Source organism: Leishmania braziliensis, chromosome 15, assembly GCF_000002845.2.
Source record: "Leishmania braziliensis MHOM/BR/75/M2904 complete genome, chromosome 15".
In the NCBI taxonomy this organism is placed as follows: domain Eukaryota; phylum Euglenozoa; class Kinetoplastea; order Trypanosomatida; family Trypanosomatidae; genus Leishmania; species Leishmania braziliensis.
The window spans coordinates 352,678-376,304 of record NC_009307.2 but is presented as its reverse complement, the minus strand read 5'-3'; the positions used below and the strand labels follow the sequence as shown (position 1 = coordinate 376,304).

At 59.8% G+C, this 23,627-nt stretch overlaps 9 protein-coding genes across 9 annotated transcripts; 8 read left to right on the top strand and 1 right to left on the bottom strand.

Annotated features, from left to right (window-relative positions):
• Window positions 1-1,915: 1,915 nt before the first annotated feature.
• Window positions 1,916-2,641, bottom strand: LBRM_15_0920 (ubiquitin-conjugating enzyme; the record flags this gene model as incomplete). Its single annotated transcript, XM_001563490.1, has 1 exon — window positions 1,916-2,641. The coding sequence occupies one exon, from the start codon at window positions 2,639-2,641 to the stop codon at window positions 1,916-1,918; it is 726 nt and encodes a 241-aa protein (XP_001563540.1).
• A 571-nt stretch (window positions 2,642-3,212) lies between these two features.
• On the top strand, window positions 3,213-4,460 carry LBRM_15_0910 (putative myo-inositol-1 phosphatase; the record flags this gene model as incomplete). Its single annotated transcript, XM_001563489.1, has 1 exon — window positions 3,213-4,460. One exon carries the CDS (start codon window positions 3,213-3,215, stop codon window positions 4,458-4,460), a length of 1,248 nt encoding a protein of 415 aa, XP_001563539.1.
• Window positions 4,461-5,382: 922 nt separating this feature from the next.
• On the top strand, window positions 5,383-7,320 carry LBRM_15_0900 (conserved hypothetical protein; the record flags this gene model as incomplete). Its single annotated transcript, XM_001563488.2, has 1 exon — window positions 5,383-7,320. One exon carries the CDS (start codon window positions 5,383-5,385, stop codon window positions 7,318-7,320), a length of 1,938 nt encoding a protein of 645 aa, XP_001563538.2.
• A 383-nt stretch (window positions 7,321-7,703) lies between these two features.
• Window positions 7,704-8,648, top strand: LBRM_15_0890 (conserved hypothetical protein; the record flags this gene model as incomplete). The annotated part of the gene is made up of 1 exon (XM_001563487.1): window positions 7,704-8,648. The coding sequence occupies one exon, from the start codon at window positions 7,704-7,706 to the stop codon at window positions 8,646-8,648; it is 945 nt and encodes a 314-aa protein (XP_001563537.1).
• Window positions 8,649-9,856: 1,208 nt separating this feature from the next.
• Window positions 9,857-12,664, top strand: LBRM_15_0880 (conserved hypothetical protein; the record flags this gene model as incomplete). Its single annotated transcript, XM_001563486.1, has 1 exon — window positions 9,857-12,664. One exon carries the CDS (start codon window positions 9,857-9,859, stop codon window positions 12,662-12,664), a length of 2,808 nt encoding a protein of 935 aa, XP_001563536.1.
• A 691-nt stretch (window positions 12,665-13,355) lies between these two features.
• On the top strand, window positions 13,356-15,920 carry LBRM_15_0870 (conserved hypothetical protein; the record flags this gene model as incomplete). The annotated part of the gene is made up of 1 exon (XM_001563485.1): window positions 13,356-15,920. One exon carries the CDS (start codon window positions 13,356-13,358, stop codon window positions 15,918-15,920), a length of 2,565 nt encoding a protein of 854 aa, XP_001563535.1.
• An 833-nt stretch (window positions 15,921-16,753) lies between these two features.
• Window positions 16,754-18,055, top strand: LBRM_15_0860 (conserved hypothetical protein; the record flags this gene model as incomplete). Its single annotated transcript, XM_001563484.1, has 1 exon — window positions 16,754-18,055. The coding sequence occupies one exon, from the start codon at window positions 16,754-16,756 to the stop codon at window positions 18,053-18,055; it is 1,302 nt and encodes a 433-aa protein (XP_001563534.1).
• A 703-nt stretch (window positions 18,056-18,758) lies between these two features.
• Window positions 18,759-21,911, top strand: LBRM_15_0850 (conserved hypothetical protein; the record flags this gene model as incomplete). The annotated part of the gene is made up of 1 exon (XM_001563483.1): window positions 18,759-21,911. The coding sequence occupies one exon, from the start codon at window positions 18,759-18,761 to the stop codon at window positions 21,909-21,911; it is 3,153 nt and encodes a 1,050-aa protein (XP_001563533.1).
• A 760-nt stretch (window positions 21,912-22,671) lies between these two features.
• LBRM_15_0840 (conserved hypothetical protein) lies at window positions 22,672-23,016 on the top strand (the record flags this gene model as incomplete). The annotated part of the gene is made up of 1 exon (XM_001563482.1): window positions 22,672-23,016. One exon carries the CDS (start codon window positions 22,672-22,674, stop codon window positions 23,014-23,016), a length of 345 nt encoding a protein of 114 aa, XP_001563532.1.
• Window positions 23,017-23,627: the final 611 nt, after the last annotated feature.

Here is a 23,627-nt window from a genome sequence, read left to right as displayed (position 1 = left end):
GACGACGACAGTAATGTGTACTCTGCAGAACACTCACAGATGCAGACACACGAGGACCACCTCAAGTTGAACTGGAAACGAGGCCAGCAAACACTCAACCCTCTATCGAATGTGGGCGGGTGTGTGAAGTGTACTGACAGGAAGTTGAATCACCATAAGGACTGCGCACACCCACACACACGCACACGCACCAGGGGCGTAAACCGTTGTCGCGTTGAGATGAGCAACATCCACAACAAGGCATAGAAAGGGAGGTGCAACCAGCCCCCCCTCCTCCCCCAAAGAAGCTAAGAATAATAGCAGGAGTCGTTTGGCTGTCGTTTGCCTTGCGTAAGCGTAGGAGTGAAGCACACGTGTGTTTGTTTCTTTTGGTGGTGGTGGTGGTGGTGTGTGTGTGTGTGCTGGCAGGGGCGACGACAAGAAAGGGAATGGAAGGAAAGATGGCGACGATGACGTGTCTGGTTCAGTGGTGGAGAAGAAAGGCGTAAGGCACTTATTTAGAAATGGAGTGGGACGTGCAGCGCTGATAGACGAAGAATGAAGGGAAGGGGGAAAGGAAAGAAAGTAGGATGCTGTAGCTCATCGCTGCGCATGTGTACAGTCAGTGGCTGGTGCAAGAGCCTTTTCTGAAGCGCATCATTTCGCTTCCTAGATCATCATAAGTCATACTCTTGCTTTCCCTTTTGGGGTTCATCACTGAGGTAGATGGGGTGCTCAGCTAGCGTGTGGGTCGTGCGTCGTGGCATGAAGGAAAGGGCTAGTGGAGAACGACAGTCGACCAGCAGAGCTCGTCTTCTCTGCTCGGCATACGCGTGGGACATTCCATTTATTTCGTTGCTCTTCTCTCTTGTCCCACTGCTGGACCGGTCAGGTTTGTCCAGGCGTGGGGGCCGAGAAGCAAAACGGAAAAGGAAAAACGAGGGAGCTGGGGGGGGGGGGGGGGAACCAATCAGCTCGCTCTCTCCTCTACGATTATATATCAGCATACACGTGAAAATAAACACTTAGTAAGTGTGTGCGTGTGTGTCGTTGGGGGGAGTGAGGGGAGACAGAAAGGGGGAATAGAGGGAGGCCTATCGTCTTGCACGGCACGCTAACAAACAGAAAGAGGAAGAAAAAACGAGCGAAAAATAAAAAACGGCAGCGACGCCAGGCCCACGCAAGGCCACAATAGTAATGAGGGGGATATCTAGCGAATTGAAAGGAAAACAAGAAAATGAGCGGCACCTGCAGTCCCTCCTTCCCCATCTGTGGGGGCGCCTCTCATCGCAGGGCACACATCGGTGACAGAAACACAGAGAGAGAGAGAGAGAGAGCGAGCGAGAATGAGCACCACAGGGTCAAGATCTTCTCCCCGTACCGCCTTCCGAAAGACTCTGTCCTTCGTGTCTCTGACTGTATGCCACTCTCGCTCTTCCCTGTTTCTCTCTCCCTCACACAAAGACACCACAAGCCTGTGTGCGCCAGGAGATGCTTTGCCACGCAGTCGACCTCCTCCTCCCCCGCGCCACAAAGGCTGGCGCACAGGCACGCCGGCACCCAAACACACACGCACGCACCGTCATCCAACGAGGAGGTCAGCGACGACAAGCACCACTACAAGGAGAGTCCACGGAGAGAAGGGGAGGGCGAGGCTGGAGCTACATACAGATATAGAGTGAGAGAGATACATACATTTATCTATATACTAAAGAGCATCTACAACACACCGACAAGCGCCCCACACACTCCATCATGGACTAGAGCAACAGCAACAAAAAGAGGGTTTCACTTCACCACGTTGGTTTCCTGGTAGCGATGGATTGCATCACCCATATGCCCAGGTAGTTTGCACGTAGATCGTTGCCTCACATCACATCAGCAGACACACACACGCACACACAGACGTGGGTATCCAGTGTTGTATCGCGTTGACTCAAATACGGCGTAACGCCTTCTTTTTCGACTTCTCCACCTTGTCGGTCGCTGCGTTGGGCCCTCGGTGGCAATTCGCCTCCGAGGGAGCCAACTTGCGCGCGGAAGCCGACGGCACGCTGTCGCCTGTCGTAAGCGATAACGAAGCACCAGCAGTAGTGAGAGTGGCGCCGCTGTTCGCATCGACGCCCGTCGATATATCAGCCGTGGCTGACCTGGACGCCTTCTCTGTCTCGGCCTCTGAAAGCGTGAACCGTGGCACACCATTCGGACGCGCGGCGTTTATGGCTGTGTACATGGCAGCCTTGCGCTCGTATGTCGCGTACTCCTCCAAGATCAGCCTGCCAGCCTCCTCATTTAATGCGCTCTCCGGATTCGGCTCAATCAGCAGGCAGCGGATGACGGCAAGGATGTGGCGCAGCCCAAGTGTCGAGCTCCAGTCACGCTTTAGTGCATTCACGCAGATGTCGCCACGCTCGGAGATGTTGGGGTGGAAGATCTTGGTGCGGAAGAAGCCCTTCGGCGGCACTTCTGGATACTGCTCGTCAAACACGAGAACAACATGAAAGCGACCAGCAGCAAACGGCGTCCCCTCCGGGCCGTCAAGGTCGACATGGTATTCGCTTATTGAATCCGACGGGCGCACTTGTACACCGTCGATAGGATGCTCTTGCACCTCCTGCATCTGACGCATCAGAGTCCTCATGCCAGCCGCTGTCAGAGGCATTACCTGTTCCCGCTGCTTGAGTGTGTGTGTGTGTGTGTGTGTGTGCTGTATAAAAAAAAAAAACGCTGTCCAGCGACAGACCGAGAAGAAGAGCGAGCAAGTGAGCGAGACTGTGAGAGGGGAATGGGGAGAAGAGATGATTGAGGAAAGAGAAGAACGCTAGCAGAGTTCGCAGTGAATACGAGCGACGTTTGATCGCTGGTCTGAAAGTGTGTGTGTGTGTGTGTGTGTGTGTGTGTGTGTGTGTGTGTCTAAATTTTCTTTCAATATCGTCACTCTGGTGGATGTGTACGCTACGCCGTCAAGCCGCGGCAGGAGAGATGGAAGGTACGTGAGGTGCACGAGGGATCCGTAGGAGATCCACGTCACACACACACACACACACACACGAACGCGTGGACAAAGGAGACAAACCACAAGCGCAAGAGCAGGCGGGAGTGCGTGAGAGGTTAAGAGCTTTGAGAAAAGCTGAACGACAGAGCAGCTTATCGATGACACGCTTAGGCGGATTCCACTAGCACGCAGCACATTCTGAGAGATGCACTGACACATTGAAGCTTCTTTAACTCGAATGGGGTGGGTAGGTTCAACCACAGCCATCTTCAACACAGCCAGTTCGCTTGCAACCGGCGGTGCGGCCTCGTTAGAAGCGGAAACCAAGACCTCTGCATCGAACCTGGTCACACAGTACAGCCAACAATGTAGTGAGACTATTACCCACATCCTTCGCCGGTACTCGGAGGAGGTGCAACGCGAGAAGCCGCATCTTCGCTTTGCCTTCTTGACGGAGCTCAACCCTGACACCCCCCTCTCCGATGACTACACGTGGGTCATTGACCCCATCGACGGCGCCATTTCGTTCTTGCATGGGTTACCCGACTGCTGCATCAGCATTGGGCTCACCTACCGAAAGCAGCCGGTCCTGGCAGTGGTGTTTACACCTTTCATTAGCTCTGGTGTTCGGCTCACCGTAGCGGCTGCGGCGGTGCTGAATGCTGTGCAGCAGCAGCAGCAGCACCAACAGCATCAGCAGTTGGCCTCGTCTCCGGCTTCATCAGTCACCACCGCTGCAGCTCCTGGTGCCCAGAGTAGCCTCGTTGGGGCCTCCCCCCTCACCCCACCGGGCACCAGCAAGATCAAGAAGACGGATGAGCCCGAGGCTTCCGCCGCGCCAGCCATTGCACTGCCTCCGGCGCTATCGGCGCCGCTGCTCACTTCGCTCTCTAGGGCGTCTGCATTGCCGCACACAGTACCCATCATCACGCACACTACGGCGAGCGTCGTGCCAGAGTGCAACGGCGAGCTCTTCACGGCCATCAAGGGCCTTGGCGCCTTCGTCAATGGGCGGCAGATACGCGTAAACGCAAAGGCTGTGCCGACCACGTCCGTTGTTGTGTTCAACCACCCTTGCGGTGTGATGCTGTCGACGCCCGAGGCGGTCAACCCCGACAGCGCGATCGTTCGTCGACGCAAGTACGACGCCGTCATTGACTGCAGCGTGGCCATGCGTGAGGAGCTGCTTCGCTTACCGGTAACGGCGCTACGGTGCTCTGGCAGCTGCGCGACGACCCTCGCGCACGTGGCGGCTGGACGCGTGGACGCGTATCTTGAGCCGGCCGGTAAGATATGGAATGTTTGTGCCGGATCGCTGCTCGTCGCCGAGGCCGGCGGCGTTGTATACAACATGCTCGGCAGGCCGCTCGACATGGCACATGACGCCACCATCGTGGCCGCGGCGACGCTAGAGATGGCCGAGTTGATGACGGAGAAGTGCGTGCGGCACGGCTTTGGTCAGTACTGGTTGCCTGAGACTGAGTGATGGTGTGCTCCCTCGTCCTTCCTTCCTCTGAGGCGACACTGGCAGAGAACGTGGCCAACAAAGAGGCGCATGCGTGCGAAACGGGTGACGTGCCGAGTCCTGGAGGTGTAGGTACTATTCCAGCATACAGAACGACGCACACACACACACACGCACGGATGACCGGGTGGGTTGAGCGTCTTTGGTGTGGAGTAGGGGAAGCGTAAAACTACCGTAGTGCACGCACTGATGTAGACAACCACGGGCAAGCAGGTGTTGTCGCTTGCTTCTTGCGTCTGTCTCTACGACTGCTCATCCTGACGTACAGCCCGCAGAGGCAGGCACCTGAAAAAAAAAAAGGCGCGATACGCCTCCGCCCCTCCCTCCAGCTGTGTGACGCAGGGTATTCCTCGCCCGGCGTTTTTTTTTTTGGAACACCTCAGCAGGCGAGCGGTGCTCAGAGACGCTCGAACTCGATTTTACCTTCGCTCACTTGACTCGCTGAGTCGCCCTTTCCATGGCGGAGAGCGCACGAAAGAGAAGCAAAAGGCTAGCACCTCCGTGCGCGGGGGTATTTACGTAATCGCGCTGCCGCTCTGCCGTGGTGATACAGTTTTTCTGCCAATATTTCTCTCTCTTCATCGTCCGTATACAATGGCCTTCACGGCGCGCCAAACTGCATGTGCGTGGGTGTTTGGTGCGTCGAACGGCTCTCTGGCTGTACTCTGCCGCAGCCTTCATGCAAGTGCGAGAGTAAGTAGCTGTGCCCTCCCAGCCACCTAAAAGACTCAGCCAAGCATAGACACGCACTCGTATTCGTGCTCAGGCGGACACGCACACAACTAAGCAAACCACCTAACTCAGCACAGATGCTGTGCTCCCTCACCCCCACCCCTTCTTCGCTTTCGCTCATCACGTCGCTTGTAAGGCAGTTGGGGAGCAAATGGCCCACGCAGAGGCGAACGATGGCACAATATTTCGACTGAGCAAGGAACCGGCACCGTCGGCGACCACTTCCACAACGCGCTCGCCGCCGGCGCGAGACGAGGTCGTGACCGCCGCATCCTCCGTGTCTTCTCTGTCGCCGGGCAGGCCCTCATCGCACAGCCGAAACGTCCCTTTCACGCTTTTATTTAGCCTCCTCGACGGCTCCTTCTACAGCATGTGGGCAATGCAGCTCCTTCCAGTCTTCCTGCTTAACACGACATCGAGCATCACTGCCGTGAGCTTTCTCGCCTCCGTCTGTGGGGTCGCGCAGCTTCTCGGTGCGCTTGTCGTCGGATGCATTGCCGACCGCCAGCCGCGACAGCGCTGCATCCGGACAGGGGCCGTCTGTGCTGTGGTGTCCCTCGCCCTCTTCGTTTGTGCCTTCTGGACTGCCAGTATGTGGCTCATCCTCTGCGCGCAGGCGCTGTGGGGCCTCTACACGGGTATCATCTCAACCAACGTGGAGGCGCTCTTCGCCGACAGCGTCCCGCAAGGGCAGCGCACGTTCATCTATAATGTCAAGTGGGTGATACAGACGGTCAGCTACATTGTGGGCTACGGCGTTGCCGCGCTGCTCTTCTTTGTGTGGGGAAACTCGTGGAGTCCACAGCGCGTTCGCGTGGTAATGACGCTCGGCGTGGCGGTACACCCGCTTGCCCTCGTACCGCTGTGCTGGCTGCAGGATCGCTACTCCGTGAGGGAGGAAAACGAGGGCATTTTGCGTAGCAACTCGCCACGCAACTCCGTGGCGGCAGGCACGGCAAAACAGGCCCCAACGGGGGTGGTCACTACGGTATCTGACGCTAATCTCGAGTCGTGTGTGTACTCAGCTCTGCAGTCAGCGACACAGCAGCCAGCAGATGCCGCCACCGTCCTAGCGGCTGGATCGACTCACATCGCCGTCTCGGACGTCTTCAGGGATGGAACTCACTTCCGGTTCACCGTGGCGCTTCCATTGTGCGCCGCCACCGAAACCCTAAGGGAAAGTTGTGATGACGATGCCGGAGGCGTGCAAGAGTGCACAGCAATGGTTGCACACACCGCGGTCAGGGAAGGTCTTCTCAGCGCACCTGCGAAGGGTAGCCGCTCCTCTCAGCAGCCGCAACAGCATAGCTCAAGCATTACCTTACGCGAAGACGGCGAGGGTATGCTGCGGGTGTGTGACATGTTCAGCAGCCTCAGACACAGCTGCTGGCGTGGCTTGACGTCGCTGCGCTCTGTGCCGTACTGGATGTCCTTGGTCGATCTCCTCCTCGCCATCGGCTCCGGCATGTCGCTGCCGTACTTCCCTCTCTTCTTCGCTTCTGAGTGCAACGTAAGCCCTGTCGGTCTCAACGCCATATATATCGCCTCCACCATGCTGACCGCCGCCACCTCCTCATGCCTGCCGTGGCTTATCAATAACTGTGGACTTGGCCGCGTTCCAACAGCTCTGGGTGTGCGGCTAGTGGGCACAGTCGCGCTCTTCGTGCTCGCCACCGCTCGACGCCAGTCCACCGCCACGACCCTGCCAGGCATCATCGCGCTCTTTCTCTGCCGCAACGCGCTCATGAACTCCGTCCTTGGCATTACCCGCAGTGTCATCATGGACTGCGTGACCAAGGACAGCCGCGCGAAGTGGTCAGCACTCGAGAGCGTCTCGCTCGTTTCCTGGACTGGCAGCGCCATGCTTGGCGGTTATATTACGAAGCAACACGGCTACCGACGCAACTTCGTCGTGACAGCAGTGCTCCAGTTTTCGGCAACGCTTCTCATGATTCCGGCGGCCCTTGGCGCACGCGCCCTCGACGCCCCACTAAATAATCAGTCGCAGCTCATAGAGGATGTCATGTTAACCGTCTCGCCGACAGCGCCCTCGTACACAGTCAAAGAGGCGCGCGGCAGACGGCAGTGACAGCAATAAAGCGCTCGCGCACGGTGCCGGCATGTGCGCCTATGCAAGCGAACCAAGACAACATCCTTTCCGGCCGCCTCTATTTTGACCAACAGATGCAGTTCGCGAGAGGCGCGTACACAGTCTGCCACGCACCAACACACATCAGCGCACAAGCATGCATTAGCGCTCTCACACCGCTGCTGCTAGTACTGACGACTCTGGAGTTGCTAGTGGCCTCGTTCCCGCGTGCGCATCGCGTCGCCCCTCACAATCGAGTGCACAGCACGCCCTCTACCTCCTTCCTGAACCTCGCACTCCGCACCTCCCCTCCTCCTCCCCTCCCCTTCTTCTCTTCTTTACATCCCCCTCCACACACGCACACACACGCAGGCGCATCTCCAATGGACTCCCATTCCTCGTCTCCGACGATGACGGCGACGACGGCAACGGCCGCTCAGCAGGAGTCGCTCGAGGAAGCGTATGTTCGCCTTTGCACTCAGCTGCTGCTACACCTGCAGCGCCGCGAGATCAGTGCAGCGCTGCGCATGGCGGAAGTCATCCGGGACGTGCTCCTCGACTCGCCACCCACTGCAGAGCACAGTAACGGCTCAAGCACTGGTAGCGGAGTCGCGGGCTCGCCATCTGGCGCAGACCTCTTTCACGGCAGCCCAGCTGAGCAGCTCTTGCAACTACGAGGTCAGCTGAAGACTTTGGCGTCGGCGGAGTCAACGCGAGCGCGAGGCGATGACGACGTGGATGCAGCAAGTGAATCACAGTCGACCTCATCAGAGACGGGAAACGGCAACAGTACAGTCGAAGCGAGCAGCGACGACGACGACGTGGAGACGGATGAAACGGGGTTGGCTAGCAGCTCCGAGGACGACGATGTGGAAAAGATAGAAGAGGTAATGACGGCGGGTAGCAGCAGCAGCCATGGTCCACAGCAACAGCAGCAGCAAACGCCTGCCCGCCTCCTCGCAGAAGTGCTGAAGGCGTGGCCGAAAGCGTCTACGAAATCCGCCGGTACTCCTCCAGCTGAAGCCTCCTCGTCAGTTCTATCACTGGCGAAGAATCGTACGAGCAAACCTGGTGAACTTCAGCCTCGTCCTCCGCTACCACGTCACAAGGCATACGGCAAAGGCAAGGACAACGCCAGTGCGGTGGAGGAGGGGAGAGGCCTGACGATGCCGGGCACACCATCACCGCTACCGCCGCTACTTGGAGAAGGGGTCGCTGGCGATGAAGACGAGAGCCTCGATGCAGACGCCGAGGCAGTGTGGGTGCGAATGCAGGCCCAGGTGGCGACGGAGATGAATCGACTTGCCATAGTGCGCAAGCACCGATAATTCCACCCTTCCGCTGTTGTCTCTCTGAGCACGTGTGTGCTGCGTAACTGCACACATTTGGCAAGGTGCGATGCGCTCTTTGCTGAGCCATTCGCTAAGCAACTTCAAACGCAGAAAATGGGGAGATCCGGTGCGGGGCCGATAAGCGTGGCCACCAGGGGAGGTAAGGCACGGAAGAGGGAGAGGGGGAGGCCCATGTTTCTGTGGGTCCTTATGGGTGAGAAAATCGACTTCTTCTCCATCGCCTCCGCCCCTCTCCCTCTCTGCCCGCCAACCTTCCCAAGGCTTTGTCCGTCTTGCTTCTCATTTTCTTGCCTGGGCTGCTGCTGGCCGCTGTCGTCGTCGTCGCTGCGGCTCTGTCGTGCTCTCCGCTTTCCAGCGTAGCCTTCCTCCCCTCACTCTTTGTTGTCCGCTCTCCCCTCCCCGTCCTGCTGTCTCTCCCGCTCCCTCCCTCTTCTCTCTCTCTCTCTCGTGTGATGTACGCCTGCACGCATGAATTTGAGGACGGAGGTGCGCACGTGGGGGAACTGTGGAAGTGTGGAGAAGCACAACCGAGCGCCGCAATGACTGCGAGTGTGATGTCGTCTGCCTTGCGCCTGCCTGTGCATTGGCCCTGTATGTTTACGATTGGCTCCTCTCCTGTCCTTCTCTCGCGAAGTCGCCTGCATCGCATCAGCAGTGGCAGCGAACGAGCAGACGAATGAAAGGGATGAACAGTGTGCAGGTAAGGAAAGAAAAGCAAGAGAGCGAGAGAGAGACAGTAAGCGCAAACGTGTGTGTGTGTGTGGGGGGGGGGGGGGGGTGCTTGCACGCGCGCGTGCGTCTGTGTGCATGCTTGGTGTGAGTGGGTGGGTGGAGGGAGGGAGGAAACGTGTATGGCGCTGCGCGTACCCTTTCTCGCATGCTTACGCGACTCCCCGACCACCTCGGTCACAAGCGCTGCATTCGTGCGCCCCATCTCCACTGGCTGCTGGCCACACCGCCACCTGACACAGGGAATTGTGGCACATTGCGTGTCGCCTCACCGCTTCCCTTTTTTGGCCTCCTGATGTCTCTCTTCTATCCACTCATCACCACCGCGTGAGCATACACCAACGCCGACCCATGAGTTGTCGGATCAGCATAGTACACCACGTGCTGGGAAACACCCGGGGAGCTGGTGGACAGGAAATGAGCAAGAACGTGCGCACATCACTATCATCGTCGTGATGATGCGTCTCTCGGTACTCTCTCGTGCGGCTTGGAGGCACACCGGTGCCCAGCTAGCGGCGTCGGTCGGGCGTAAGTCGTCGATCGCGACGGCGATGAACAAAACAAAGACGGCAAAGAAGAGGTCTGCATCAAGCCGCGTCACCTCTCGCCGCGGCAGGGCGAGTCCAGCACGTCTCAACGAATCCATGACGGGGGCTGCCGGATCGCGCGTAGTGGTGGCGCCACCTGACGTCGCCACTACGGATGTGGCCCGCACAAATGCACACGTGACAAGTCTACACAAGCTGAGCAACACCACGAACCTCGCCTCATCAGCAGTGCACCTCGCACGCGGTGAACGCAAGACACGTGTGAGCTCATTAGACAGCCACGCCAGCGCGTCATTTCCTCCTCCCTCGCCGCCCCCCATGCCGCATGTGAATGGCTGCAACGTCTCCGTAGCAACTCTGCAGCGCCGCATTCGCTCTCTTCTCGCCCAACTGGTGCTGCTCTCCCCCGAGCCGCTGCGTCCGAGTGCCCTCTTTGCCCGCTACCGCGACGCGGTGGACGAAGAGACGGCAAACATGTGTGCGTGGGCCGCCCATGCCGTGTACAGGTACGACCACGGGTTACTGCATTGCGGCACCAATGGGGCAAGTCATGCGGCGTGCAGGGGGGTGTTGAGCGAGGGAGAGGCAGGTGCACGCGATGTCGAACGGCAAACGGCGGGTACAACGGAGGACAATGCAAACAGTGGAAGCAGCTGTGGTGGCGGTGCGGCGGTAGAGCAGCGTGTGCTGTGGAGACGAGGGCAGCAGCTGTCCCAAGCCTTTCGCACGAGTGTCGTGCCACTGGTGACGGCCCTGGGCCGCGGCGGTGGTAGTGGTGGAACCGAGATGTCCGTGGCCCCTCGCCTGCCCGCCAGCCACGAAGTGGAGCAGTGGATGTTCTTGTCGATCATCTTTTCAGATCCCGAGTTTCGTGTCTCGCCGTACTCCGGCGCTGTCTCCTACCCGGCATTGCCGTCCATGCTGCTGGCTACAGTCAACCCACTGCGCGATCGTGAAGTTGCGAAGCTCTGCTATGCCCTGCAATGGGGAGTGCAGGCAAAGGCTGCCGCCTACGCCGCGTTCTGTGAGACGCGGGACACCAGCGGCATGAAGTACTTAAGCGGCACCGCGATCCGGAAACACGAGCAGCAGTCACCTGTACCATCGGCCACCGCTCGAGAAGAGGTAGCCGACACTTGCGAATTTGTGTGGCTGAATGGGGCGGCCGGGTCGCCGACATGGACCACCGCCCATGCACAGTACCTCCTCCACAGCGCCTTGGCAGGAGTACGCAAGCCATCCGATGAGTCGGCCACCAGGTCCGTCGCGCCCACGACAGGGTTCTCAGCAGACCAACAGCTGCGCAAGACCATCTCGGCCGCAGCAAGGCAGCAGCACACTTCTGGGCATCCGCTCGTGGATGTGATGCTGCATGCTTCGTCTGTGGTCGGCGTAGCAACTCGCGGCGGCGGCTCCCAAACGAGCGAAGCGAATGTATTCATGAATAGTGGTGGCACAGCGGTGGGGACGACGCGAGGCTCTGCAGCGGCAGCGGCACAGCCACCAGCCCTCGGGTGGAATGAAGGGAAAAAAGGCACGGACGTTGCCACGTCCTTTGCAGCGGACACCAGCGAAGATGGCCTGTTCGCTGTTATGATGGGCGATCTGCCAACTCGCAGCCTGTCCGCCGGCGCCATGTACGAGATCAATCGCCGTCTTATCGCACATCTCTTTCGCAAGTTTACGGCTATCCCCATCCCCGTTGCACGCCTGTCCACCGCGGTGCGGTGGAACTTGTCGGTAGCACATGCCGCGCAGTTCCGATCCTTCCTGTACTTCTTGCTTCTCACATCGGCGAACCCGATGGTGCATCGCATGGCCGAGGGTCAACGACATCGCCGGCGTGCCAACGCTCTGTGCGCCGATGTCTGGGGCCGGAAAAGGGGCTACGATGGTGAGGCGCGAGGCGGCGTCGAAGACGAGGTGCGCAACGCACTCGCTCAGTACGACCCGCGCACCTTTAAATGCCTTCAAGACAGCGGCACCGCCGAGGGAAGTACCGTAGCAGCGCTGCGTCGGGCGTTTGTCGCCGACGCTGAGGTCACGGAGAAGTGCGAGCACGCCCCAACTACCGTGATGGAGACGATGTGCGTGCGTGTCCTTCCGCACGCGCGACCAGGGCAGTGGCGCACCGCACCCCGCAGTCCGACCTGTGGCGCGGCTGCTGAAGCGTCGGTGAGCCCAGCCTTCTGCGGCTATCCGCTGCGCTTTATCGAGGTGCTGCCGACGTGGCGCCAGACACCCGAAGAAGTGCTTCAGTACCTGTGGCGTCAGCAAGACCAGGCGCAGCTTTGCAGCAAGGACGCGAGCTGGCTGGAGAACGAGGAGCCGTACATCCTGGTCTTCTCGCTTGATCGCGGGGTGCTTGACACGCGCCTGCGTCTCGTCATTGACAGGTATTTGGATCTCAGGAATGGCGCTGCAGCCTCCACCGTGCCTCCCAATAGGGCCACTCTCGCACGGGTGACTCTGCGTCAGCTTGGAGTGATAACGCTGTGGGCTCACGAGTACGGCGCGGAGATGGCGGCAGAGCTCCTGTTTGTGCACCTGCTGCCCCGCCACGAAGAGGTGCGGCTGCACCCTCCGATGGAAAGCGGACACAAGCTTTGGGGTGAGGAGACCCACAAGCAGACGATCACGACCAGCGGTGACGAGACCAACAGTGGCAGCGGCAGTGGCTATGGCGCATGGACAGTCGAGTTTCTCCCCCACTGAGCCATGATCCGCGGCGCTGGGTTCTCAAGGTGGTCGACAAGAGGAGGAAGTGGGGGAGGAGGTGCGGGGTGGTGATAGAGATGAGGCTATGTTTGGGGAGAGGTCCCTCCTCCGCTGCCCTTTGCTGCCACACCTACTCGCCCTCCTTCCTGAGCTAGTCACCTTCTCTGTTGTGCGGTGATTATCGCCTTATGCTAGTGACGCAGCTGCGAAGTATACACATGCAGAGACAGCAATACACTGGAGGGGGGAGCATGCGCAACGTGCAGCCGTACACACACTCTCTCTCTTACTGTGCGCGCTGGCGCTCTTCCTCTTTTTCGGTTGCTTCTCCCTCTTGGGGTTTGAATTGCCCTTTTCATAATTCAACCGCGAACGATGACCACCTCGCAACGCTTGTGTGCGTAATCCCTTCTCCCGTGCGCCCCCTCCTTTCTCTCCTCCTCCTTCAGACAGATCCCCCTCTTCGCGCGCAGGCACACACACACACACACACAGAGAGACGCACATGGGAGACCCTCGAGATGATCGCCTGCCATGGCGGCTGCATGACCACCACGCGACGTATGCGGAAGATGTGGAGGACGAAGGCAATGCACGCGTAGAGGGACAACGATACCATCGTGGTCCGCTTTGCCATCCCTCTCTTCTTCCCGCGTCGGCATCACCCAAGTCTTCCAGTATCACGGCGATGTCTCCGATCCCAACGCGCATGCCGGCAACGGCCTCTATGGCCCCCAGCTCCGCCGCCACAGCATCGTCAGCCGATGACGCTAATGGACTCGAAAGTCGCTGGCCTCTTCGACCGCCGCTGGATTTCCGCAAAGGCAGCAGCGAGGAAACAGCTCACCCCGCGCATCATCGCAGCAGGCACGCTCGCCAGTCCCCCACATCCGCCTCCTCGCACTCCAGGAGCCACTCCCCGCCCATTGCCTCTCACTTGGCTTCACAACAGTCCCCGTCTGGCGAACACGGAAGCGATGGCGCTGCGGCTCCCGTCATCCCCTGCCATGCGGTATCCGCGCTGACGAGCACGCCGGCAGAGCTGTTGTCAGACGGCGTTGCGCTCGATGCCCTCCACCTCAGAGATGGTCAAGGACTCCACCACTCCGTTGCCATGAGCAGCTCAGCGGTGCTGGAACACTATCACGTACTCGAGCTGGAAGAGCAGCTGCAATACTGGCGGCAGCGGGCGCTACACATGGAGAGTCGAGAGCTACAGCGCGAGCACGCGCTCCAGACATGGTGGAAGGCGGAGTTTGCCACTGCGCAAGCCTCGTCAAAGACGCTCATACGGAAGCTGCTTGACAAGGTGCACCGTCTTCAAAAACAGCTGAATCTTCAGAAGACAATGCGGCAGCACATGGCGGGGCGAGGGCAACAGTGGAGAAGTAGCAGCGCGTCCATGGACTCCTCTTCCACAACTCTGAACTCATTCACTCCCGGCAGCAGCGGCCACCACATGCAGAAGCAGCAGCGACGGCGTCGTGGTTATCGTCACAACTCGAGACGGCTAGAGAAGAAGGATCACTACCCCTCACCACCTACCGCTGTATGCCACCGCAGCGGCAGTGAGAACGACAGTACGCACGACACACCGAGCAGCTCTGATACAAACGATGTGACTCACCTGCGCCGCGTTGTCTCCCAGTTGGCAGACGAGAACGCTTCACTGCTACAGTCGCTCGCTGCGCTGCACTGGGAGCAGCAGGAGTCAGACCGCAACCGCAGCGCTGCAAATGCCTCAGAGGGCCGTGCCATGCACAATGGCAAGCCGCTCACACCAACACTCCAGGCGCACCTCCGCGAACTCTGTCGTGCCGCGCTTGGCTGTATGTCGCGCAGCAGCGAGCTGCACGAGTGCCGTGCCGCGCTCTACGGGAAATACACTGGCAATAAGGAAACGACGAGCAACGGCGATCTCGAAGTGCAGAAAGGTGCGCGCGTTGTCCAGGCCCTCCTGGACGAGCTAAGTGGACGGCAAGCGAGCGATGCATCGTCATCACTGGTTCAGTCGCTGCTGGTGCTGCGAAGCGCGCTCGAGCACCTCAACGCAGTGCTTCTCGCTTGTGTGGACGACCTAGTACTCGCCAGTAGCCAACTCACGCCCACCTCCCCTGCTGCCTCTGCGCCGCCGCCGCCGCCACAGCAGCAGCAGCAGCCACGAGACGAGCACCGCAGCACAGACCTTGAGCAGCTTCGTCAGGCTCGCGCCGCTCTTTTCCAAGAGCAGCAGCGCCGCGCCACTGCACATCCGGCTTTGGGTGCCGCCACGCGCGACATGCAGAATCTTGCACAGGTGCAGCAGGACAACGTCTCGCAACTCAAGGTTGAAGCGCGCACCTTGGCGGAGCAAGTGCAGCAAGAGTCCCGTGCCGCTCTGGTACACACGCAAGCAGCTCTACAGCGCGACGACGTCGCGACAACGCGTTGCACCAATGCGGCAGAGCACCAGTCCACGTTGCACGCCCAACGAGAGGCACAGTGGCAGACACAACTGTCGGCGTTGACGGACAAGCGCAACGGCTATCCCCGGGAATATGCGCTGCTGAGGAGTCGGCGTGCAACCCTTCAGCATGCTCGCAACGCAACCGCAGCAGAGCGGACGGGGCAGCAGCAGGGAAGAGATGACAAGGTCGCGCTGATGCGTCAGTCGCATGCAAACGCTCGCCACCCTGTAGCGCTGCTGTCAAAGCCCGCGTCGGCGGCGGCGCCAAGGAATGGAGTGGAAGCGAAAGCGACTCGAGCGGCGTCCGAGTTGGAGCTGCTGCCGCTGGGCACCTCCTCATCTGCGCCACACGTCATGTGGACTGACGTCCAGCGGAATCGACTCACGCCAAACACCCAGCCCAGCGGGTTTAGTGGCACATCATGGGTACCTCTCAGCCCCAGTCGATCACTGAGCTACTCGCCTCCGCCGAGTTCCAATAAGGAACCACAGAACGCACCGGGACCAGGCGCAGGCGACACTGCACGGACACACAGTGCGCGCCTGACAACTGGCGTCAGCACGGCGGATTCTGGTGCGCCGAGGCTTCTGTCAAACTTTCCCACCCCTCCCATAGACGTCGTACAGCCGTCAGTGCTCGCGGCGCCAGAGCGTAGCGGCTATGCCGACGTGAAAGCGCTAGCGCAGCGGCCCTACGACAACAACAGCGAAACAGGAGGAGAGGCCGGTGCGCCTGGCCACTGCACACCTTTGGCGAAGATGAGGGCATGGGAGGAGAAGTTCAAGGCCATCTTGCGCCATGCGTGAAACAGAGGCATCAGCGACTCATCGCGCTCTGCTTCTCTCGCCTGTCGTGGTGCACACACGCATTTATGCGTGGTTGGGAGGGGAGGGGGGGGGGGGCTCGGACTTGTGCACATGGGGGCATACCTGTGGATGAGTGCGAAGGGGGGAGAGGAAGTCCCCACCCACACCCAGGTGGGAGAGGGGCACGCACCACAAGCACAGGACCGCGCCAAGGAGGAGGCGAAAAGCGAGAGAGACTCTACGGTACGCCTTCAAGGCACTGTGTGTGATGTGCACGTCGACGCAGATAGCTCCACCATCTTCACTGGATGCCTCGCGCGTGCCCACCAAAAAAAGCGACGGACAGAGAGCGGAGCCATTATCGCTCAGCGAGCGTACCAGCCATCCTGCTGCTGCCCACCTCAGTGCTCTTCACTCCACCCACTCCCCTTTTCCTCCTTCCCTGATTGACCACCGCCTTCCACTCGTAAGCCCGCACATCTTCTCGGCTCTGCACCTCACACCCGGACGTCACTGAGCTCTTTTATTCTTTGTTTGGCCGCTAAAGTACTAGGGGACGCACACACAGCGCCTCTATCCCACCTCACATCCCCCTCCTTCCTCCCGCTCTGGAGACGTCAGCGACGCGCCCCACACGCAACCCGCCCGCCATCCCTACCCCGACATCGCCATCGTCATCACTGCCGCCGCCTCATTACAACGACGACAGGAACACGCAGCCTCATAGAGAGACGCACACCTACAACATGCATACAGGCCTGCATAGAAGGGGAAACGGAACAACAAACACATCCGCCTTCCCCCACCACCACCACCGCTGATTAATATTATGCATGACGAAGCTCCCCCGCTCACGAGGCCCGTCCTGTGACGCGGAGAGTATTTCCAGCAGCATCACAGGCTGCTGTCCGCCCGCCCCCACTCCATTCAGGTACCTTACCGCGTCCAGCGAGGTGACGCGCTACCAGCACCCCAGCTTCCGGTCGATGGAGTTGCTCTTACCCGCCTCACTGTGGTCCGATTCGTTCGTGCAAGAGCGCGCACGCTACACTCTGCTGCCACGACACCTCTCCCAGTTTTCGAGTCCTTCAGCCAGTACCACTCTGATGCCCTCCTCCTCGTCTGCGCGAGACAGCACACCGAGCACGACAGCAGCGTTGGTTACTACCCAGGAAGAGCAGCGTCGCACAAGCTCTGCTGATGTGGACAACTGCCTGTCCGGTCGCGCTCCCGGCAGGTGGTCCTTCATGACCATCTACCGCAACTTCAAACGAGCGCGTGAGGAGGCTGCTACGTGGGTTAAGACGCCTGAGATGTCGCGACGCGACTGCCTGGCTGACAACGCACCTGAGGGGAACTTTTTCTCTGAGCGCCCCTACCGTCCCTCGACCCCTCCTATTCTCTCTCTGTCGTCCCCTTCCATGTCTCCTGTCGATGGCTGTAGCACTACCGAGGTCGACGACGGTGATAACTACGGCGAGGAAGTGATTGTGCAAGGTCGTGGACTGAGCTCATCGTGCCCCTCCTCTTCGACAACGTCACGGGCCGAGTCGATGGGCGCCGCTGCATGGTACTCCACTGCTGCTGCCGTTGCCTCTGAGGTAAACATACAGAACACCATGTTACATGGGTACCAGGTGACGCAGTCGTCTTTTCCAGCGACTGCTGGTGTTGCTGCAACCTCGCTCACCGCAGAGCACGCAGAAGCTTTTCGGGTGTTCGAAATCGTTCTCGACCGAGTATCCACTGCGCATGCGACTCGCTGCCCTCTCTGCTCTCCGCCGCGGCCGCCGCGGTGGGGCCGCGGCGCGCAGCTTGCGCTTCCCCCTACGGCACGTACCCCCGACGCCATGCCCCCCATCTACCCCGATCAGTCACGTGCCATGGTTAGTGAGATGTGGGGTGCGCGCAAGTTCTCTACAGATGTGGAAAGGCAGGCAGCGATGGTGACGCATCGTCAGCATCTGCTGCAGCGCGCCTGTTCCCTGCTGAACCGCCACGACGATCGTCTTCTCTACCTGAGCGAGACCAAACCCGCGCTCTTCAAGGAAGCCGTGGAGTGTCATCCAATGGTGCGCGCCTGTGCAGACCTGGGTGGACTCCCACTGCTGCGTGTGCTCTCGGCCACTCTGTAAGGGCTCGCCCCCCCCCCTCTCCTCACTGCTGCCGCTACTGTCGCCTCTCGTGTGAGGAAGGAGAGAGTAGGGAGGAGAGGAGCGCACGTGCACCACCTGCCCCCATCACACTCGAGCCTAAAGCTCACCTCTCCCTTTCTGTTCTTTCTCGAGCACAAAAACACGCATCAGCGCCACTAATAGGCTCGCCTGGGTGCACTGAAGATGCCACTGTGCGCTGATCGCACTGCAGACGCACGCACGCGGATGCGCGCACACCACCACTCCCTCCCTCCCCCCCCTCCTGGTGATTTCACTCTGCGCCTATGCCTTGTGACTCACCTGCTCCCTCGCACTCTCTACGTAACGCTTCACCACCCACTACACACCTCCTCTACTCATTTCACTTACCTCCTCTGCGCCCACCCCCTCCCCCCCCCCCCCACACACACACACGCTCGCCCCATCGTCTTCACCATCTACCGCTACCCGAAGGAGTCTCTGTATGCGGATGTGTGGCTTCTGCAGTCCCTCAACCCCCCTCCACCTCGCTGCTGCTCTCCTCACTCCACCCGCCCGCCTCGCAGCACCCACTCGCAGACGCCACTCATTTGCTTTCGCTGTTCCTCCACCGACAAACTCGCGCAAGGGTCGCAATCCTCACTGTTACTGCTGCTGCTGCTGCTGCTGCTAGAATCATCAGCCTCACCCCACTCACTCACCCATGTCGGATGCCGAAGGCTTTGGTGACTTGTTCGGCGGCGTTGATGAAGTGCTGGAGCTCCCGCTGCAGACGCTCCTCATCAGCCGCCAGGTACTCGCTGAGGAAGGGACGACGTGCGATTACTTCACCCCTCTCCTTGACCGCTTTGACAACATAACGTCAGCGGCGACAGCGGCGAAGGATCACACGCGGCTACGCCAGCGCCTCGCACGCCTCGCGCCGCCGCCTCTGGAGGTTCGCTTCCGCGACAAGCGCCACAGCCTGTGGGGGCACACGCTCTGGAACGCGGCCAAGTATCTCGTAAAGCGCATGGATGAGCGTCTGATCGACGTGCGTGGCAAGTCTGTCATCGAGCTCGGCGCCGGGCTCGGTGTTCCGGCCCTGGCCGCGTATAAAAATGGCGCTCGGCTGTGCGTCGTGACGGACTACCCTGACGCGGATCTACTCGACATCCTCGCGCTGAACCTGAAGGCAAACTGTGGCCCCGGCGACATGGACGCCGACGTGAAGTCTGAAATGGAAGAGCAGGCTCGGAAGCAGCTCGCCAAGGGTGGCGACTCCGACACTGTCTCGGCTGATCAGCTCGGCGCCGCCATGAGCACCCGCTACTACGTGGAGCCCCTTCTCTGGGGTAGTCAGGAACACATTGATAAAGTGATGCAGCACACAACCGGCGGCGCCGGCTACGATATTGTCATCCTGTCCGACATCCTCTTCAACCACGTGTGCAACGATGACCTCGCCGACACGCTTGCCACGCTCCTGGCCAAGAATCCACGCGCGGCCGGCTACTGCGTCTTCTCCCATCACCGCGCGCACAAGCAGCTGCACGACTTCGAGTTCTTCGACAAGTGTCTGCGCCGCGGACTGCACTACGAGCAGGTGGACGAGCAGGATTACCCGATGATGTTTCCAGAGGACCGCGGGCCGGAGTCGGTGCGGCGGCCGGTGAAGTGCTACAAGATCACTCGTCGCTACGATGATGCCGGCTGCGGCTTGGACACGAGCCTGCGCTTTGATGTGGTGCTGCAAGGGACAGGGATAGCGCAGTCAATAGTGTCGGCGGCGTTGGCGCGAAACGGGGTGAAGGTCCTGCACTGCGATGGTGCGGAGTACTATGGCGCCGCCATGGCCACCTTTGACCACGCTGGATTTCTTCAGTACCTGAGCCAGCCGTCTTCCCTGGCCGCGTCATCGTCGACGTCCTCGTCCACTGCGCCAAACGTCTTCATCAACCGCATCGTTGACGAGGTGCCAGTGGCGCGCCGCCGCCGCTATTTATTTGATGTGCTTCCGATGTGCTACATGGCGCATGGTCCGCTCCTGCGCCACCTCGTATCCTCTGGCACAGGCCGATCACTGGAGTGCCAGCACGTCCACCGCTTTCTCTTCCTGCAGCACGCAACAACAACCGGAGCAACCGGCGCTGGTGCTGCGGTGACGGCGGCGATGGAGGTGCCGCTGACGCGGGCGAGCGTCTTTCACAGCACCTCCATCAGCCTCTTTGACAAGCGCCGCATGATGCGTTTTGTGAAGGATGTCGAGGCGTCCGTAGTGGAGCAACTGCATGCCAAGGCCGCCAACCCGGCTGACGACCCGTCTGTCGTGAACACGTCCATCGCCGCCGAGGCAGCGGCGGCCAAGGCAGCGGCCATCTTCACCCGTGAAGCGCAGTCAAATCCGCAGATCACCTTGACGGAGCTCCTGCAGAGTAAGTACGACCTCTCCGGCACCGTCCTCGATGTTGTCTCGCTCATGGGCATGATGAACGTTCTGCCGGCCACGAACAGCACAACTTTGACCTCCGGCCAGGGGGCAGCAGCGGAGCCGCCTCTCGTTCAATCGGTAGACATGGTGCGTGATCTTCTTCTCTCCACTGGTGCCTTTGGCGGCAAATCTCCCTACCTCGCCACGTCGTATGGAGCTGCAGAGGTGCCGCAGAACATGTGCCGCATCTCCGCCGTCTGGGGCGGCGTCTTTGTGCTGCGCCGCAGCCTCCGTGGCGTCGCCGTGGACGAGGCCAAGGAGACTCAGTACGCCGTGTTAAGCAACGGGCAGTGGGTGCCAGCCAAGGTAATCGTCACCCCGGCGGAGCTCACTGCCACAAACTACCTGAGCTACGGAGTGAATGACTGGTACTACGACTTCCTCAAGGAGCAGGAACAGGGCCGGACGCCGCTCATCCCGCTTTCAGAGGGGCAGAGCAGTGCTCCAGCTCCAGCCATAGCACCAGATCAGACGAAAATGAGCCACAAGGACGCGGCTGACGAGACTGCGAGTGCGTTGGCATCCCCTGCAAGTGCGGTCCGCTTCAGCCGTGTCGTGCTGGCAACCAAGAGCGCACCACTTTTCTCGCTGGCAGCCATGCAGGCCGCCGGCGTAATCGAGGTGGATGACGCGTGCGACTACACTGCCGCTGCGCCGATCATCACAGCCCTCGCGAGGGAGCCACAAACACGAGCAGTGGTGTGGGTCATCCAGCAGTCGTTTGCGTCCGACCAGGCACCGGCGCGCTTCACCTCCGACGATGCCGACGGTGGCGCCACGTGTGACCCGTGTATTCTTCACTTCACGGCCGACGCGAATCAGCTGTCGCAGGAGCAGCTGCATGCGTACGTCATGCGCTACTACACATCCACCGAGAAGGCGGAAAGGCCGTACTGTGTCCCCCACGATGACATTGTTCTGGCGGCTGCCTTCACAGTGGACAGCCAAGAGGTGGCTCAGCACGGCGTGGTGCCGTGCCCGGTGGAGCTGCCGAGTGAGACACGCTGGACGCATCCGTTCGGTTGGGCGGAGTCCATGAAGCTGCGGCGTGCCAACGAGAACGACCGCCAGCATCTCCTGCGCCACCGGATGACGGAAGAGGATGCCACGCCAGCGACAACCGCGCCCACGCTGGCGTGCTCGGCTGCGGCGCAGACGGCCGACCTCTGCCGCAGCTCTGAGCACTTTCGCCTCATCGAAATACCGACGTTGTTGCCAAACCTCGTCTACGATGGACATTACGTGCAGGAGGCTGAGAAGGCCTACAAACGCGTGCTTGATGCACTTGGTCTGCCGACAGCCGCCACGGCGACGTCCGCAGCGGCATCGGAAGCCGACGAAGACGCGGCGCAGGCGTACGCCTTCCTGAGGCCGCTCCCACGCTAGTAGTAGAAAACTGGAACGCAGAACACCGCGGCAACTCCCGTTGGGTGTCCCCGTGGCAATAAGAAGTCAAGTGGGGTAAGTGCATAGACTAAGACGAGAACGCCGCCTTCACCCCCGACCCGCCTCCGGCTCCTGCGTCTCACGTCCAGCAGATTGGCAATCAGCGTCTCGCACGCACACACGTACGTGTGCACTGCCCTGACAGGCGTGCTGGACGGCTGCTCAGCACAAATGCGAAAAGGAGCGATGCCGAAGGGCAGCAGAACGCGAAGGAGAACAGAAGAAAAGGAAGGAAAAAAATAAGCGGCCGAGAAGGGAGGGGAGAGACCATTTGTTGCCCCTCTCCCCTCCCTGCGCCCCCACCCCCACTGCTGGTAATGTTCTCTCTTTCCTTCACCTTTACAGCGAGAGGAAGAAGCAATGCACAGTGTAGGCGATGACGTCACGGTTGTAGGCACCAATGAAGCAGTGCATCTCGCCTTCTTCGTCACACTCCTCTGTGTGATATTTATTAAAGATATCTCTTAATCTGTGCGCCTGCACTTGTGCTTCAGCGCTTCGCTCACTCTATCCCTCTCTCTCTCTCTCTCTCTCTCTCTTGCTCGCTCTCATGGCTCTTGTATGCACCCGTGCTGCCTCATCACCTACTCACGCACACAGCACGGGAACAGTAAACGACGAGACAGCGGTACGCAGAACCCTCCCCCCTTCACACACGCACACACACAAAGGGGAAAACCCCCGTGAAGAGGAAAGGCAAATGATGACGGATCGCGCCCTGGGCACGCTGTTGCTGGCCTGCAACTCGAGCTTTTTTGTCTACTACGTTCTCTGGATTGGTGTGATGCCGTTCGTGGACGAGTCGCACTTCACACAGGCCCTCTTTCCTCCCCGCGAGTACGGTCTGCTCCTCGCGGCGCTCATGATGACGGCAGCTGTCGGGATTGCCATGTTGGTGGGCTCTCTTCACACAATCTGGCGGACCGGCTACGTGCCGCCGCCGACGAAAACTGCAGCAATGACCAGGGTAAACCTATTAGCAGCATCCGCAGTAGCGTCCACCACAGATGGAGTGGTGCCAGAGGTTCTCATCGCGGCCAAGTGAAGCACTGCTGGGTAGGCGGTGTTGGCTGCGTTTTACTTCAGACCATGAGAGGAGGAAGACACGCCCTCCCTCTCCTAGTATAGGAGAGCAACTGAGTCGTATCAGCGTGTGTGTGTGCCTGCCGTGTTGTCCTTCGTCTTCTTTCGCTCTGTGTGCTTCCTCGCTGCTGATTCAACGGTTTGTTTTGTTCATTTTCTCTCGGGTGTTACGCGGTGCTCAACATCTCCTCTCTGAAGAGAGCGAGCGAGTCCCCTCAGACAGCGTTCAGCAACAAGACGAAGAGGGAGAGAGGGAGAGAAGAGTGGACCCACCGTGGCGCGATGACGTGGCGACGGTGTGTCGCTCCCGAGGAGGAAAAAGAACGTGCGGCTACCTCGAGTAGTACCTCGCTCGTGTGGCGATTCTGCACAAATGTGCTTGGGGGGAGGGGGTCGTATACCGTCGCATCCTTCCGTCGCGCTACCGTCTCCTCCCTTTCCCTGTCACCTTCCTTGACATCGCCACACTTCCCAATACAATGAGAACCAAAAAATACACATATAACACCTACCAATAACACCAATCCAAGAATGACGAATAACCCACGGTAAAAAGACACCCCACCTCCTAAC